Here is a 19,576-nt window from a genome sequence, read left to right as displayed (position 1 = left end):
CGGAGGCAGAGGGGAGATCCGATAGAGGTTTATAAGATTACAAGAGGCATAGATCGAGTAGACAGACAATATCGTTTCCCCGGGTTTGAAATGTCTAATACCAAAGGGCATGCATTTTAAGGGTAACTTCAAAGGAGATGTAAGGGGCAAGTTTTTTTTTACACGGTGATTGTTGGGTGCCTGGAATGTGCTGTCTGGGGTGGTACTAGTGGCAGAAACAACACAGGCTGTTAAGAGGCATTTAGATAGGCACATGAATGTGAGGCATCTGTATCGTACTGTCTCAGTACTTTCGTATTTGTGTGCTGTAGGACTTTTTTCATTTGCAGTTATTTTGTAAATAACACTATTCTTTGCATTTCTGGTCAGATGCTAAATGCATTTCATTGGCTTTGTATCTGTACTCGGCATGATGACAATAAAGTTGAATCTAATCTAATCTAATCTAACGTGAAGAAAATAGAAGGATGTGGGCGTTGTGTAGGCAGAAGAGACCAGTTTAGTTGGCCATTTGATTACTAATTTAATTGGTTCAGCACAACATTGTGGGCTGAAGGGCCTGTTTCTGTGCTGTACTGTTATATGTTCTGTCTATCCATCTGTACAGTAGAAGACTGCCAGAAATTGTAGATAAACTAGTTGCAAAACTTGAGTAAGGAACTTAAAAGAGTAAACATTACTAGAGAAAAGGGTTTTGGATAAACTAATGGGAATAAGGGCTAACAAATCTTCAGGCTGGGATGCCCTGCATCCTTGGGTACTAAAGCAGCATCTTTAGAGACAGTGGATGCATCAGTTGATATGGTCCAAAATTTCCTGGATTCTGTAAAGTTTCAATGGATTAGGAAATACTTCTCAAGAAAAGGGGAAGAGGAAAGGAACAAGAAACTACAAACAAGAGAGAATCTGCAGATGCTGGAAATCCAAACAACACACACAAAACGCTGAAGGAACTCAGTGGCCAGCCAGCATCTATGGAACAAAGTACAGTCAATGTTTTGGGCCAAGACCCTTCATCAGGACACAGCCAGTTAATACCATGGTACTTTTCAGGGAAATTTTGGAGTTTGTAGTTAAAGAAGTGATAATGGAATTTTAAGGAAAGCACAAGATGATTAGGAAGAGTTGAAATGCAAACAAAAATGTATAACAAAGTTATTACAGTGAGAACGTAATTGGTAGGGTGGATAAAAAGGTATCAGTGGATTTGTTTTTCCAAAGGTTATTCAGTAAACTTGCCCCACAAGATAAGGGTTATTTGTAATGAGTCATGAACAGAAAATAGATAATGGGTTAACAGGCAAAGAAAGAGAACAGAGATACACAAACACAAGGAAATCTGCAGATGTTGGAAATTCAAGCAACACACACAAAAAATGCTGGTGAACGCAGCAGGTCAGGCAGCATCTATAGGAAGAGGTACAGTCGACGTTTCAGGCTGAGACCCTTTGTCCTGACGTTGACTGTACCTCTTCCTATAGATGCTGCCTGGCCTGCTGCGTTCACCAGCATTTTTTGTAGAGATACACAAATCACTTTTAGGACAGCAAACTGACTACTGGATCAGTGCAGAGCCTCAGGTATTTACACACTATATTAATGACTTAGATGAAGAGGCCAGGTGCAATATATTCAAACCTGCTGAAAATGCCAGGAGAGGTGAGTAGGTAAGTTTTTATGAGGGCTTAAAGAGTTTGCAAGGTATATACACTTGTTGAATAAGTATGCAAAAAGATGGCAGATGAAAGAAAAGGTGATAGACTGTGAGGCTGTTCCATTTAATTAGAAAGGATCAAAGGCGACCTTTTATTTAAATTGTGTGTTATAATTAAACATTGTTGATCAAGGGCTGCTAAATGAAGCAAGGGAGAAAACTGCAAGTTTTACTACATAATTGCAATATTTGTTGGTTCTCCCTGGTTACAGATGGAAGGACAGCTACTGCTGTGCTGTTGTTTAAAAAGGGAGAAAGGCATAAACAGAGTCATCACAAGGCCAGTTAGTTCAACTTCATTGGTGGGCAAATTATTGCAATACATTTTGAAAGATAATATAAATGTTTGTTTAAAAAGACAGGGATTGCCTAACTAATTCAATTTATTTTTTTTTGAAAATAAATAAATGACAACATGGGCAGTGTATTTGATGTTCGGTCATGGACCTCAGCAAGGCTTTTGGTGAAGTCCTGTATGGCAGGTTGGTCAAAATAAAAGTGCATTTCGGAACAAGAGAGTGGCGAGCTGGATCCAAATTTGGTTCACTGGCAAGAAGCAGAGGTCAATGATTGAAAACTTCTTCTGTTACTGCTGGGCCTCCACATTCTCCTTTGAACTTTGATGTATATACTAATAATGTTAACTTAAAGGTTGAGCGGACAATTAAGAAATTTGCATTTCAATAAAAATAGGTGGTGTTGTTGACGGGGAGGAGGATATTTGTTTATTTTCAGAGGGATGTAGATGCTCTTGGGCATTAAAGTAGCAAATGCAAATTAATACGGAGAAGTCTGAGGTTTGGGTAGGTTCAAAGTTCAAAGTAATTCTATTATCAAAGTACATATATAATACCATATATTACCTTGAGATTTGGCTTCTTGCAGGCATTTACAGGAAAATAAAGAAATACAATAGAACTTATGAAAAACCATAAGCACCAAGGATTGACAAATGACTGATGTGCAAAAGAAGGCACATTGGGCAAAAAAAAACCCAAAAGTAAATTAATAATACTGAGTTGTAGAGTCCTTGAAAGTGAGTCTACGCGTTGTGGAGCCAGTTCAATGTTGAGATGAGTGAAATTATTCGCCGTGGTTCAGGAGCCTGATGGTTGTAGGATAATAACCATTCCTGACTTGGTGGTGTGGAACCTAAGGCTCCTGAACATCCTGCCCGATGGTAGTTATGAGAAGAGGGCTTGGCTTGGATGATGGGGGTCCTTTACAAGGAGTGCTGCTTTCTGCGCACAACGCTTGTTGGGCTGCAACTTGAATGTTGTGTACAGTTCTGGTCACCACATGATGGGAAATGTAATTAGACTGTAGAGGATGCAAAAAATATTTATGAGAAGGCTGCCAGGATTGGAAAATGTTAATAATGAAGAAGGACTGGATAGGATGGGGTTGTTTTCTTTGGAATTAAAGGAGCTTAAGTGGAGAATATTAAAAGATGCTTTTAGACTAGATGGGAAGGAGCTATTTCCTTGTTCCAGCATTTAGACTAATCCCACTAATGTGTTAGACTATAAGATATAGGAGCAGTGTTGGGCCATTTGGCCCATCGTGTCTGCTCCACCATTCAACTGTAGCTGAGTTTGTTCTCAATTCCATTCTCCTTTCTTCTCCTCATAACCCTTCACCTACTTAATCAAGAATGAAGTACTCCCAATGGCGACATCTACAGCCCTCTGTGGCAGCGACTTCTACAGATTCACCACCCTGTGGCTGAAGATATTCCTCTTCATCTCAGTTTTAAAGGGATGTCCCTTTATTCTGATGTGTGCCCTCGGACTGTAACTCTCCTACGTCTGTCCACTCTATCCAGGCCTTTCAGCATTTGGTATTTTTCAATGAGATCCCCCTCATCTTTCTAAACTTCATACAGTACAGATCCAGAAACATAAAATGCTCCTCATGTGTTAAGCCTTTCATTCCCAGGACCATTCTTGTGAAATTCCTCTGGACCTTCTCCAGGGCCAGCACATCTTTCCTTAGATACAGGGCCCAATCATAATACAGTGGATTCCAGTTAAACTGGGACACATCAGAACCAGTACATTTTGGCCCAAATAAGTGGCTGCCCCAATTAGCTGAAGTTTCAAGAAATAGTTAAAAAGGTATAAAAAGATAAACGGAGTAATAAATTATGTAGTTAAATGAAATACAGAACAAATTAGAACACTATTAATACTACTACGGTACTATAAAACTGTGCGTTAGTGCCTAATAGTTATTGACAATATGGAGGCACTAAGTATATTCAAGGCTGAACAGGTTGGATTCTTAATTTATGGGAAAAATTTAGGACTTTGGGAGTAGGGCAGGAAAGTGAGTTTGAAGCCAATGGTGAGATCAGTCCTGGTTGTACTGAATAGCAGAACAGGCTCACAAAGGCTTGTGGTCCACTCAGTCTCATTTTCCCTGTATATTCGTATGAGATGCTCCTGTTTGGGTTGTAAACTGTGTTGTGTCTTTCTGTAAGATAAATGGTCAGATTATCAACCAGGGCAGTAGGTCATAGGAAAACTGTGAAAGCCAGTGAAGCAGCAGTAGAGAAGTTTATTTAATTTCAGTTTATTTATTTACAGAGAAAGGTTGAACAAGTTGGGTCTTTATTCTTTGGAACATAGAAGGTTGAGGGGGGAATTGATAGAGGTATTTAAAATTATGAGGGGGATAGATAGAGTTGATGTGGATAGGCTTTTTCCATTGAGAGTGGGGGAGATTCAAACAAGAGGACATGAGTTGAGAGTAAAAGGGCAAAAGTTTAGGGGTAACATGAGGGGGAACTTCTCTACTCAGAGAGTGGTAGCTGTGTGGAACGAGCTTCCAGCAGAAGTGGTTGAGGCAGGTTTGATGTTGTCGTTTAAAGTTAAATTGGACAGCTATATGGACAGGAAAGGAATGGAGGTTTATGGGCTGAGTGCAGGTCGGTGGGACTAGGTGAGGGTAAAAGTTCGGCACGGACTAGAAGAGCCGAGATGGCCTGTTTCTGTGCTGTAATTGTTATATGGTTATATGGTTAATTTCATTTTCCCAACATTTCTATGGCTGATCTGCAAAAATAACTGCAAAAGATCAGAAGAACCATTGCTGCAGATCATTTATTTTATCATCACTCTAAACTTTAGATCTGCTATTTAGACAGAGAACAGTACAGTCCAGGTACAGGCCTTTTGGCCCACAATGTTGTGCCAGACCAGCAAAAAAGTAAATCAGAAACCCTCAAACACTAATCCCTCCTACCTACACCATGCCCATATCCAGACATCCCACCCTGCAAAAACCCATTTCAGGGAGGTAGCACCATCAATTTGCGGGACACTCCCGGGAGAGGTGGGATGTCTGCAATAGAGTAGCTCCTTAGCAGCTAGCCAGCTAGTTTAAATAACGTTAGCTACGCTAATGAACGAATGACACCTGTTAAACTCACCTCAACATGTCTTTTACAGTCTTAACCCACCATGGGCAATAGAAAAGTCACTGTTGCAAACAGTGCAGCGAGCAACACTGTCATTATGTTGACCCCTATTAGGCAGGGGTACACTTTAGTGTAGTCTGGGGTGACGTACGTTTTATATTTTCTTTTTCTGGAGCACTCTGCTACTCTGACTTTTTTTGGAACTCTCTCGCTCTCTCTCTCGATCGTGGTCGCTCTCACTCACGCTCACTCTCTGGCTCTCGCTCTCTCGCGTTCGCTCTCACTCACGCTCACTCTCTGGCTCTCGCTCTCTCGCGGTCGCTCTCACTCGTGCTTGCTTTCTTGCTCTTGCGCTCACTCTCTCGCTCTTTCTTGCGTGTTCTCCCACGCTCGCTCTCAAAAAAAATCAATTTCCGGGACATTGTATATAATTTACGGGCATCAAGGAGCCACTATTAATATGCGGGAGACTCACGGAAGTTCCGGGAGAGGTGGGATGTCTGCATATCCCTCCAGCTTCCTCACATTAATGTGCCTATCCAAATGTCTTGTAAGAGCCTCTGATGTATTTGTCTTTACCACCATACCAGGCAGCACATTCCAGGCATCCACCACTCTCTGAGTAAAAAACTTACCCCACACATCCCCTTTGAACCTATGTCCTCTCCCTTCAATGCATGCCCTCTGGTATTAGACGTTTCTACGCTGGGGAAAGATACTCCCTATCTACTCTGTCTATGCCTCTCATAATCTTATAAACCTCTATCAGATCTCTCCTCAGCCACCGCTGCTCCAGAGAAAACAACTCAAGTTTGTCCAACCTCTCATGACAGCACACGTCCTCTAAACCAGCATCCTGGTGACCTCTTTTGCACCCTCTCCAAAGCCTCAACATCCTTCCTATAGTGGGGCAACCAGAACTGTAGGTGGCTTAATTTGCACCATAACCTCTTGACTTTTAAACTCAGTGCCTTGACTCATAAAAGCAAGCATTCCATAAGCCTTCTTAACCACCCTATCTACCTGTGTAGCAACTTTCATGGAGCTACGAACTTGGACCCCAAGATCTCTCTGCTCAGCAACACCGATAAGGGTCTTACCCTCAACAGTGTACTGTCTCCTTGCATTTGTCCTACCAAGGTTGAATACCACACAAGGTGCAACACCGGGTGGGTGGGAAAGGTCAAGGGAGAAGAAGGAATCTGATAGGAGAAAGGGAAGGAGGGGACCCAGGGGGAAGTAATAAGCAGGTGAGAAGAGGGAAAAGGTCAGAGTGGGGAATAGAGGAAGGGTCGGGAGAATTTTTTTTACTGGAAGGAGTAATCAATGTTCATGCCGTCAGGTTGGAAGCTGAACAGATGGAATGCAAGGTGTTGCTCCTCCATCCTGAGCATTGCCTCATCTTGGCACAATATGAATGGGAATTAGAATCAAAATGTTTGGCTACTGGGAAGTTCTGCTCGGGGCGGATGGAGCAGATGTGCTTGTCGAAGCGGTCCCCCAAGTTGCTATGGGCCTTACCAATGTGGAGGGGGCAGCCGCGGGGAGCACTGGGCACAATAGATGACCCCAGTAGATTCCCAGGTGAAGTGTTGCCTCACCTGGAAGGACTGTTGGAGTCATTAATGGTGGAGAGGGAGGAAGCATATGGGCAGGTGTAACAAATATTTGTTTTCTGCCTTATTCTAAAAATATGTGGAAAGAAACAATACTGGAACAAGAAATCCTTCGTCTCTGTAGTACGGGGCTGGTGCAATGTGCTGGCTGCATATGCCAGGTAAAACTACTTCTCCAGCTGTACTCAGAATCAACTATTGATCAGAGAGTAAGGTGCCCTTCAGAGCTCACTGCATTTTCTTGGTTGTCAGTCTGGGTTGCCACCCACTGCCACATTTAGATCCTTCTTAAAGCGTGCTATCCTTGCACCACTCTGCTTCGCTGATGCGTTAGGGCAACACTAAAGAAGTTTCAAAATCAAACTCTTCTACCTGACCGCCTCCAACTGCACCTGCAGTTGCTCTGGCCATGGAAGTCCCCTGCAATTCTTACTTGGCACAGTTCCCAAAAATGTTAGTAATGTTTAGAACACATTTGCTGGTGTCATTTGAGATAATCTGATGTAGTCTCATGATCACTGGGGGCAGCTATTTATACTGTGTAACTACAGGTAGTTGACTGCCAATTCCATACACAGCAATTATAAATGCTAATTACTGACATTGATTTAGAAGTTCCAATTATTTTCAGCAAAGTCAGATCTTGAGCCAGCTTCAAATAGCCCCTCACATCTTGTTAAGGTTAATTAGCTTAATTGCTTAATCCCCTATAGCTGTCAATTTAAAAAATAATGGTGCTTATTTAAGGCAAACTCACGTATCCCAGCAACTGTTTGATCAGCTCTTCACACCTTTCTAGAGATCAAATTTACTGACTAATTTAGACACGAACCCAAAGAGCAATGCATAAGATTTACAGGCGGCAGAAAAAAGGAGAAAAATGCATTTCTCACCTTATGCCATTATATGATCAGTGTTGTGTATTTGATATTTCAATAATATTTGAGTAATCTTGTATAATGATTAATTAATTAATATGTAAACGTATGTTCATTGCATACATCATTTAAGCACATGGTATGTGTGCGCCTCATTAAAGTAATGACACAATACACCGATATTCCTGGACTCCCCGTGTCTTCCTTTGAATTAATTTAATGTTTTGAAGTTACAAAGCATAACAATCAGAGCTAAAAATTTCAGGGAGCAATATAGCAGACCCTCTAGCTCGCTGAATGAGCCAGCAACCATATCTCTTATCATTAGTGTAGATCAATTCAAGGTCATCTGCGTGACTGAAGTTATGTGCACTGTACCTACAGAATTGCTTTGAAATATCTATTACAACCCGGTTACAAAAAAGCAGATAATCAAATGCTGTCTTGATAACTGAACCTCTTGAGTCTATGCAGGTCCAAGATAGAGCAGTAAGCTACTAGATCTTGATGTTATATGAAGCATCTTTTATACAGCTGCTGAGAGTATATTGTATGCACACACGCACACATACACATACACACGCACGCACGCACACACTGCATGTTGTGGCAGCCAACTACTTGTAGTTATACAGTCTAAGTGGCTGGCTCCAGTGATCAGGGATTACACCAGATTATCTCAAATCACACCGTCAGATGTGTTCTAAACATTACTAAGATTTTTGGGAACGGTGCCGAGTAAGAATTGCAGGGGACTTCCATTGCCAGGGACAATCGCAGGTGTAGTTGGAGGCGGTCAGGTAGGAGGTTCAAGCTCTGGCCTTTGAATCAGTGAAGTTGAGTGTTGCAATGATAGCACATTTTAGGAAGGATCTAAATAAGGGAATTAGTTAAGAGGTATATAAAAAAGAAACTGGATAACAAATTAGGTATTTAAATAAAATGTGGAACAATGCCCTCAATAATTGCATCTTTCATATCTTCATTTTTATTCTAACATTCAAGATGTTACTTTCAAAGTAGACATTATGAAGAATTCAATACCTTCACATTCTTCATAGTTTCTAACTTGTTGAAGTAGTGAAATTGTTTTATCTTCACTCCTGGGTGTTTCCGGCATCTCTAAGCCTGAATGTTTAAAACCGCAGTGAGCAAAACAGCTCTGAATTGTCTTGCTGCTTATTTCCCACCAACTATCGGTGACAAATATTGCTGCTTTTTGAACACAAACACATGCAAATGATGCTGTTTAAAAACTGTTCGTTTGAAGCACAGTGTTGTATCTAATGGCCATGCAAGTGCACACAACTAACGCTAGTTAGAATTTGTTCGGCAACGGTCTCCTACCCCAATTAGGCGGCAGAGTGTCCCAAATGAGCAAAAGACATCCTGGCTGTTTTCTTGATTAGTTTTTGTTCTTTACGAGTTGTCTCAAATAAGCGGCTGCCCGATTAACTGATGGCCCAATTAACCAGAATCCACAGTGTATATATTATATATATATGAACATCTGCATATCTGTCTAACTATATCTTTGTCTATATATCTACAGTCTAGCTATCTATCTATCTCTCTATGTATGTATATAGATAGATAGACAGATATATGGGTGTGCATGTCTAAACTTGTATACTGTATAAATTTAAATATATATAAATTTAAACATGTGTTCTTTATACGTACCGTGGGTTACTAAGAACAAACCATATTCTGGAAGAATAAGAACTAGAGCTTTTATTTACAACGGCAAACAGCAACCACATTTCTTACAGCCATGCTTTCTAGATCATTCTCTCATTTCTGCGCATGCTCCGAACTCTGTCCAATCACGTTCTTACACGCGATATCACCACAAAACAGAGTGAGTATATCTTTACTACTAGAAGATCCAAGTACAATTTTCAAAATATACTTGAAGTTTTCTTTCTAGCCATCTATCATGTACACATACAGACATATACACCATATGTATAGTGTATATGGTGAATTTCAGTGTATATATACTGAAATTGCCAAGATTTTTTGAAAATTGCACTGTGCTCTTCTACATCCACTCCAGCATGTGTGGGGTTGGACAAAGGAAGGCACTGTTTTATGTAGCTCCCCTACAATGCGATGCTCCCTTGCTACTGCATTGAAGGAGCAACCTAGTTCTGTTCTCTGGAGTAGGATGTGAATTCATGTTTCACTAAAATATTGCAGATGGTGGAAATAGCAGTTCAGGCAGCAATGACAGAGAAGGGTTCAGATCGATGTTCCTGCACTGATTCATGCCAGTCACCAGTGAAAGATCATTGAAAAAGTGTTAACTCTGTTTCTCAACCACAGGTGCCAATAGACTCACAGAATATTGGCAGTGATTTCTGTTCTGTTTTGTTTGGGTCATCATATGCAGTTTTGCACCAAGAAGGGATCTGTAACAGATGGTAGCGCCAACACTGGGCATCAAGGAGAAAACAGCTGAAAAATGTGTTACCCTTGGAAATAATTTTTTGCCAAAAAAACAACAACTATTCATAATACCCCTGCTGTAAAGACTCCAAGCAAGCAGATAACACACTGTAATCCATTACGAATGCTGATGTGAAGTGTACAGAGGGCTTATTCCAAGACGTTGAAGTAGTTTTAAACCAGATCAATCATATCATCAACTTAAGGGTAATGAGTGACGAGGAAATGGGTGCGAGTAGTATGGCAAGGTGGTTCGAATTGTGAAATACATTTGTACTGGGCCAAGTCAGAAGAGTTGGAACCTGCAGCTCATTGCTAATCACGGCAAAACGGCAATGGGAATTTACCTCCTTTATCACTTCCAGCAAGTTAGTCTTTGGTTTTTATAGCACAGACAGAAGTCATTATGCCCACCATGCCTGAGCCAACCATCTGAAAAAGATATTGCTCACCCTTTCTCTAAATTCCTTGCATTTTCATTACCCGCTTCCCTTTTAGAAGATGGGATGGATTCAGTCTCCACTGCTGTTTCTCATAGGATCATGCCTTAACTAGAGTTGAAGTAAATCTACTTAATTTCTCCTTTACTTTTGCTTTATAATTCTGGCTTTACTGACTAGAGGAATTTGTTTTCAGTTTATTAGCTGAACTTTCAGCTTCATGATCAGATCTCACGTTCACTTTTCTGATCCAATTAAAATTGCATCAATTTATTTAGTTAAAATCTTTCAGTCAAGTTAATTTCCTTGGTACTCTGCCAGTGGTTTTAATTTGCTTTGTAATGGAAGCTGAGGTTGCTATTCTGGCTGTACCCTGACAAGTGATTTGTACAGTTTTAACATTAAGTTTCTGTACTCTTAGTTCTAAACTGGAAGATCCCATATATTTTACATTGCTTCACCAACGTTTCTGCCTACTTTGATGAGATGCTTGTATCTAAGTTGCCTTACCCTTTAACTCCATAATGAAAACCACGACACTACAAAAACTTGGATGAGGAGTGCTCTGGGATGTCATATGGACATAGTTAAGCACTGCCTACACTTTCATTTTCCCTTGGATTAAAGCTTTCCTATTAAAAGTGCTCAAGTTGCTTAGAGCCTCCTCCACAGTCAGGCTGCAGTTTTAGTAAATTCATCCAGGAAATGTAGCCCTATTTTGCAAATAATTTCCCTTTCAATAGAATGTTCGGATTTCGTTTAAGGCTAAGCACTCATTCAGAGTTAGATGATTCCCCTGTTATGGAGAGTCATAGAGAGATACACTATGGAGCAGACGCTGAGCTTACAGTGACCAGCAACTAGCCACTTGCACTAAACCTGCTTTTCTCTCATTCTCTATGCATCTGCATCGGATTATAATATTCACCTGCTCACTAGGGAGAATTTTACCGTGGTCAATTAACCAATCAATCATGTGTAAGGAAACCAGAGCAAGTCAAGCCAGTCACAGGAAGAATTTTGCAAACTTCTCACAGAGAGCAGCCAAGGTCAGTACTGAACTTGTGTCTCTCACTCTCTGAGTCATGGCCATGCAAAATATACCACTGGGCTACAACAATTCTACGCATGGGGGAATGACTATGTGCCCTCACAGTCGACTGTCTCAGCTACAACAGAAAAGCGTTTCTTCTGGACCAGCCCCTGTGCCCTCTGGCCATTATTATAATGCACATTTTTTTAAGCAGTGCTATGTGCACTTGCATTATGAGAGTGCTGGAGAGAGAAGTCGATAAAGATGTTGGCCAACTTTTAACAGTCCTTACTGTGTGGACAGCACAAAGTGACATTTATGATCAATTCACAGCAGAAAAAAGAAAGCAATTTAATTTATTTCTGAGCTCTTTTGAGAATTGTCTACCAGCCTCCTTCACTAGTCCTCATGGTTGACCTCTAGTTTATGAGGTGAGCTGTGCATCAGCGCTGTATTGTAAACAGTGTTGTAATGAGTGTTTGACTGCTCTAACAGAGGGAGTCATTCTTCCCCTTTGCTAAAGTTACATACCAATAGCTCAGTACGGAATATGACAGTTTATGGAGTTGATAATGACCTCTGTGTAAGAAAGCCTGCAACTGAAAAATATCAGGGATCGATACAATCTGCTTTAATTCCAATTCACAGCTCTATTTCTTGAGAAACTATTGTGCAAAATGTCTCCCCATCCCCATACATATTCACACATGCCAACTGATGAAACTCAACAAACCTCCCAATTACTTTCAATAATGATTTTAAAAATAAATAAATAAATGTAGAACAAGGCCACATGTTAAATTGATTAAACTCCTCAGGTTTCAGGATGTTTGTGAATTACCATGAACTGATGTTTACTGCTTGTTTTCCTGTGATTAAATACAACCTGTGATCATAGAGAAGACAGAATTGGTTGTATAAATGCAGTCGATTTCTCGTTATTTATATATATATATCACAAATTATAACTTAAAGAAAAAGTCACCAAATGACAACACAAATAGAGCTAAGAATTTGAAATTTTCTGTGGTCACTGTCCCACATCCTTTCCCCAAATCTGGAGACACCATACTCCGTTCATCTTCCTACTTTTGCACGAGAATGGATAAATTTAGCTATGAGATGGATTATCAATGATAAAGTACATTATGTTTTCATTTAGGAAATCTTCCCAGTTGATGATAATTTTTCTCCTTCCAGTTCAGTCTCCTCCTGCTGTCTGTCCACATTCCACTCCCCCCTCAGGGAAACAAAATGTTCATAATATTAGATTGACTTAGATGCAGCTTTTATATATTATTTCTGATTATTCCATCCTCCAGCCCTCCGGACCGTGTGTTGTGACTCCCAAAGGCTGTGCCACCTCCTATCTAGTGTTGTCGTAGCGCCGAGGGATGCAGTATGAATCCTGTGCTCTCCCTCTCAAACAGCAGCACTGGCAGGAAGCAACAGCAGCTCTGGATTTCATTAGCAAACTCAGTAAAGCCTACAAAAATAGGACTGGATCTGCCCACTGCTGTGTAATTTATATTTCGTGGAGCCATTTCCCTTTCTGACTAAAATGTGAAACATTCAGGCACTTTATACAGACATGAAGCAGTTCCAATTGTTTGCTAATTAGAATGGGGGCACCAAAAGCCAGTACGAATGATGGGGTTGGGTAGGTGTTAACTGAGACATTCTTCTGTAAATCCCTGGAGAGCCAAGGGGAAGGCTATGTCTAAAGGGTTAGATAAGTCTAGATCTCAGACTACTTTTGTTTGCTTCTGCTACGTTACTGTTGAAGTAATTGAGTTCCGCAGCAGTGTAGCAAAAAGGTAGCCTGTAAGTTAATATAGAACATAGAACAGTACAGCACAGTGCAGACCATTCAGCCCACAATGTTGTGCCAACCCTTTAACCTACTCTAAGATCAACATAACCCTTCCCTCCTACATAGCCCTCCATTTTTCTTTCATCTGTGTGCCTACCTAAGAGTTTCTTACATGTTCCTTTGTACCTGCCTCTACCACCACTCCTGGCAGCACATTCCACACGCCCATCACTCTCTGTGTAAAAAATTCTACCTTTGACATCCCTCCCATACTTCCCTCTAAACACCTTAAAGTAATGACCTCTCCTATTAGCCATTTCTGGCTGGCAAGAAGTCGCTGGCTGTCCACTCTATCTATGCCTATCATCTTGTACACCTCTATCAAGGCAATCATTATCCTCCTTTGTTTCAAAGAGAAAAGACCTAGCTCGCTCAACCTATCCTCACAATCCAGGCAGCATTCTAGTAGATCTCCTCTGCACCCTCCCTAAAGCTTCCTCAACCTTCTTTTAATGAGGTGACCAGAAATGAACATAACACTCCCAAGTTTTGAATTGAACTGAATTGAATTGAAAAGTGTGGTCTAACCAGGGTTTTGCAGAGTGAAATATTACCTCGCAGTTCTTGAACTCAATCCCCCAATTAATGATGGCCAACGTACCTTCTTAACCACCATATCAACTTGTGCTGCAAGTTGAGGGATCTGTGGATGTGGACCCCACTGAGTTCATGCCTTTTCTCTAGACACTTCATTATGATACTCAATGATAATAAAAATATTATGTTTTCTGTCCTTAATTCCTTTGTTCAAACCAAAAGGGATCCTTCTATAAGTACAATAGATATACAGTATTTCCACAGTTTGAAAGTGGCATCTGTGGACTAATACAAAACTCATCATGTAATGTCTGAGCAGGAAGAGTGGGCTGAACCAAAGCATTGCTCACTATATTCTATTTTCTTGTTTTGTAGATACATTTCAATCCCAAAACAAATATTGTCACCTCTGATCATCTCTTCTCACCACTGCATCTTTGTCATTACTTTAGCAGGCACCAACCCAGATATTTGGGCACTAACGTAGTTTGGCGATTTGGGAGATTCGGCCTCTTTTCACTGCTCTGTTGGAGCCAGGGGCAACAAAGTAGAGCTGATCACGGCTGGTTGGCTGCTGTCATGTAACCAGAGCAACACTGAACTATAGTTAATCGTGTCCTAGTGTAATAGTGAGAGAACTGTGCGGGGCTGAACTTAACTGGAGATTTGAAAGCTGCATGCAGAACAAACCCTATGGAAGTACACAGTGTGCGTCTTGAGAGGTTTTGGCCCTTGAAGTTCACCTGCACAGGATGGGTAAGTCTCCCATCTGAATTCAGTGCGAAGTGGTAATTTGGATATTGGGTGGCATGAAGTCACCACAGGATGGATGAAGAGTCAGCCAGTAAGTAGTGTGTGTAGTTGGGCACTGGGATTATGCTCTTCCCAAACTATGAAAAAACTCTGCAAAAAATGCACATCTTTCTGCTGCTCTTCTAGTCTGAAAGCCTTTCCACTTGGTCGGACAACTAGACAAGCAGCTTGAGTTACCTCTAGACCAAGCGGCAGTTGGGTGCAAATGATGTAATTTACACTAATCTTCATCAGTACAAAGATAAGGTTTCTGGAGAGTGCCCTCCTCACTGCTCAGAAGAGCTGATGGGATAAACATAATGCCAGGACAACATGTTAACTGATGGCTTGGTGTTATCCAGTTCCACAAGGTCAAAATCAGGGCACATAGACCAGGCTGCAAAAGTACTGAATGGAACTTTAGCTTTGGGTAAACTGTTGACTTGTCTGCCTGATCTGATTTTCATTTATATTAGCATGACAATTGGTAGTTCTCAGTCCTGCAAATCTGGTTGTAATAGGTTTTGAAATCATCAGTAGCTCCTTGATGTCACTCATCATCATCTTCTGAAGGGCATCAATACATTCTGAAGCTGTTGCTGCCAAAAATATCTTCATCCTATTATAAGCGACAGGAATAAAGGACTGTATAAGGGTTATTACCCTTCAACCATCAGTTTCCTGAACCAACTCTCACCTCAACTCTAAAATGATTCCATAACCCATGGGCTGAAGGACTCTACAACTCATGTTCTCAGTATTATTTATTTATATATTTGTTTGTTTTTGCATTTGCATAGATTGTCTTCTTTTGCACATTGGTTGTCCGTCTTTCTTTGTGTGTAGTTTTTCATTGATTCTATTGTGTTTCTTCCTTCTACTGTGAATACTGGCAAGAAAATGAATCTCAGGGTTGTATATGGTAACGTATATGCCTTTTGATAATAAATTTACATTGAACTTCGAACTGGAGAAAGATAGTTGGACATTGACTGTTATCCCATCCATCACACAAACGTTTTACCTACACCAACTCATTGTGATATACTCAAACTTAGAAATGTCTCCTAATTCAGGACAATTGTAAAGTTTGCTCAGATTGAGTGAGTGAGTGATTGAGTCATGATCTGCAGCAAACCAAAAAGACCTTTAAAGAATTCTCTTTCAAAGGGTTAGATGGGTACCAGTAGAGTATCATAACATAAAGTCAGATTGCTGGAAATACTTAGCAGATCAGGCAGCACCAGTGGATTTTGAGCTCAGGTTAATGCTGTGACTTTTAGGCAGTATCTATGAACAAGATCATGACAAACAATTTATAACAGAGCAAGCAAAGTCGATTTGCCCAGAAACAGAGCCTATTTAAGGAATGGAGAGAATATAAGACAGAAACTGCAGGATAATTTTTCCAAACACATTAAATATAAATATAAATACAGTTATAAAGTCAATCAGTCAGTTATTCTCAGGTGATTACTAACAGGATTGACAGCAGAATTTCTCACACATCTCCATTGTGGCTGTGAATAAGGTTGTTATTCTACCTTTTAAGGGAGACAGGCTATTTAGTATTGAGAGGAAAGATTTGCGAAATAGTATTTCAGAGGATTATAAAATTGTTAAAATCATGGAAAAGGTTACCATGGAAAATTATGGATCACAGATTCAACAAATAAGCAGCAAATTTGGGTGCATTCTACTTGGCAAATAAGGTAAGCTCCAAGTGAAACAGTAAATCTGGTTCCTGTAAAACAAAATGGTTGCCAAAGCAACACACGCAAAGTGGGTGATTTTAGGACAGTTCAGAAAGAATGAACTTGGGTGAACCAAACGTCCTTCTTTATCTGTAATCCACTTGCAGTTGGGGGTCTGATGGATCAGTAAAAGCATCAGTAATGCTTTATGGCAAGGTGAAGAGTCAGAATTCTGACAAAGAGTAACACTTGCAAATATTCTATTGCTTATATGGAAAGTTTTGAGGACCAACTGTTAAGCATTGAATTTGCATTGTGTAAGGTTTTATCACCATTTCCAAGATCTTTTCCTATTGTTTTAATTAAGACCAATTTAATTCCTTTAAAAATAGGCTATTTTGCATTAAGAACTGAAGTAGACAAGTATAGAAATGATGAACTCTGATGATGTATTGCTGCAGAACTTAAAACAGCTTCAGGCAATCCTTTCTTAGTTAATCTCTAAGGAGGTCGGAGTCCATGTTACATCTGCAGTCTGAGGAGGCAAGTTACAGAGAAAGGTTGAATAGGTTAGGACTTTATTCCCTGGAGCGTAGAAGAATGAGGGGAGATTTGATAGAGGTATATAAAATTATGATGGGTATAGATAGAATGAATGCAAGCAGGCTTTTTCCACTGAGGCAAGGGGAGAAAAAAACCAGAGGACATGGGTTAAGGGTGAGGGGGGGAAAAGTTTAAAGGGAACATTAGGGGGGGCTTCTTCACACAGAGAGTGGTGGGAGTATGGAATGAGCTGCCAGATGAGGTGGTAAATACAGGTTCTTTTTTAACATTTAAGAATAAATTGGACAGATACATGGATGGGAGGTGTATGGAGGGATATGGTCCGTGTGCAGGTCAGTGGGACTCGGCAGAAAATGGTTCGGCACAGCCAAGAAGGGCCAAAAGGCCTGTTTCTGTGCTGTAGTTTATATGGTTCTATGATTATGCTACCCGAGGAGCTGGAGGAGGAGGTACTCTCAAAGCAGTTAAGAAGTATCTAACAATAACTTGAACCATCAAGGCATGGGTGGGATTAGTATAAATAGATATAATGTTCAGTGTGGACATGGTAAGTCAAAGAGAATATGCTGTATGACTCTTTGACTCTAGTGGGTCAAATCAGCTCCATTTGTGGTACATTTGCTATGATGATGGCAGTGTAATGGGTCCTATGGCATCCAAAGAGCTCAGGCTGAAAGAGTGACTGTAACTCAGAAGCAAGTGTAACTCCAAAGGACAAGAAGTTATGTGACACAAAAACAATGACATAAAGCCCATACGTCGGTTGTCCAAAGCAAGTTGCTTCCACATACACAGGCTGCAAATCTCATGAAAGAAAAAAGGCGGTGTGGTGCAGCAAATGCTGGACCAACGTTATGTGATCCGGACAGAAATCAATGGTTGCTGTTAGAAAAGCAGAGCTCAGTGAAATCTGTGACACAATGACATATCGCCTTGGAGTTACAGTCGCAGGTAATCCTTTGCTTATGTTAGTGAATTATATATTAGGACTATTTTAAGTGTTGAATGGTGTGTGAGATACGTGAGCCAATGTAACTAAATATTGATATATAACTGTAACACTACCTGTTTTGCATTATAAATACAAACTTATATTTATATTCTAAAGTACATCACATGGATAAAAACAATTCCCTCGTGATAAAGTAATATTGTAACTACTTTCTTCCAGATAAAAACATGTTTAAAACCCACACAGATGAAGAGGCCAGAGAGCTGGTTAGAGCCTTGATTCAAAGGTACAGAAGGTCACCTGACTGGAGACGTAAAACTCGGACTCATTCGCGACCAGCTATAAGAAGTAAACGAGCAAAGTCAAGAGCAACCAAAGGGTGTACACTGAAAGAAATCAATGTGACTATCAGTGACTTGGGAATCTCCCAGATCTCAGAGGAAGTAGTGCGTTTCAGATACTGCACTGGGTCCTGTGATGCTGAAAAGAAATTCTATGACTTGACTCTGAAAAACTTAAGAAATTCTAAGCTTATTAAAAAAGAGGTCAGAGCCCGGCCATGCTGTCGGCCGACCCTGTATGATGATGATGTTTCGTTCCTGGATGTTAACTTTCGATATCATACACTTCGACAGCTCTCAGCAAAGGAATGTGGCTGTGTCTGAAGGATTGTCTATGCATTGAGAATGTTTAAATCCCTTCTTTGAAAGAGCAGGAAACTTCAGACCTTGTTAGGCTCCGGGTCCTGATTAGAATATGGTTTCTTGGCAAGATTTCAACGGAAGGAGACAAGTATCTTGAAGACAGGGGGATGTTATCAATTGCTATTCCCTTTAAGGTTAAGATTTACAGTGCATAAAGAAGTCTCAAAGACATTTTCAGCAAATTTATGTTTGCCATATCATGTGGCATTTGTACATCCAACTGCACGGTGAAGTACACTTCTACGGCCAGACATCGTGAGGGAATGTAGGTTTCTGTTCTGCAAATGACTCTCTAGAACTTTTCACTAGTCTCATTGGATTCTATATTGCAGGATGTAATCCAAGGGTCTCATTCAGTGCATATGGAATGCATTTTGAATAAATTCACCACTAACTTCATTCCTCCCTCAATCTTATTTTTCCTCTCTGGCTCTCTGGGCTCTCTCCCTCTCTCTCTCTCTCTCTCTCTCTCTCTCTCTCTCTCTCTCTCTATTCCCCTTTCTCGCTCTCTGTTTGACTCTGTCCCTCTCCCTCTCCTCCTCTTCCCTCTCCTTCTCCCTCTCCATCTTCTCCCTTTCCCTCTCCCTCTCCCTCCCCACTCTCTCCCTCCCTTTCTCTCTCTCTCTCCCCCCTCCCCCTATTCCCCTCTCTCACTGTCTGTTTGTCCTTCTCCCTCTCGCTCTCTGTTTGTCTGTCTGTCCCTTTCTCTCTCTGTCATACTCAATGGAACCAATTCTCATTCAACTGGCCACTGGTGCAGATCTCGGAGAAATCCTTCTTAGAACTTGTTGGAAAGAACTGTAATGCTCTCATTTGGTCTGTGTGAGAGTGAGTGGAGTGACTGACAGCAATAAGCAGGCACATGTAAATCATAATGACCTTAATCCCATTGTTTTGAGGATTAAAT

The 19,576-nt window shown here is 40.7% G+C and overlaps 1 protein-coding gene across 5 annotated transcripts in view; it reads left to right on the top strand.

The window, feature by feature from the left end:
* Window positions 1-19,154, top strand: part of LOC134337223 (neurturin-like) — a 126,325-nt gene extending 107,171 nt beyond the window's left edge. For all 5 annotated transcript variants that reach the window (XM_063032056.1, XM_063032058.1, XM_063032059.1 and 2 more), the window contains one exon: window positions 18,185-19,154. In XM_063032056.1, the coding sequence (XP_062888126.1) occupies window positions 18,185-18,630 (446 nt within the window). In that variant the 3' untranslated portion in view covers window positions 18,631-19,154. The remainder of the gene's footprint in view (window positions 1-18,184) is intronic.
* Window positions 19,155-19,576: the final 422 nt, after the last annotated feature.

Source organism: Mobula hypostoma, chromosome 24, assembly GCF_963921235.1.
Source record: "Mobula hypostoma chromosome 24, sMobHyp1.1, whole genome shotgun sequence".
NCBI classification, from domain to species: domain Eukaryota; kingdom Metazoa; phylum Chordata; class Chondrichthyes; order Myliobatiformes; family Myliobatidae; genus Mobula; species Mobula hypostoma.
The sequence above is the reverse complement of the archived record's forward strand: the minus strand, read 5'-3'. Positions and strand labels throughout refer to the sequence as shown.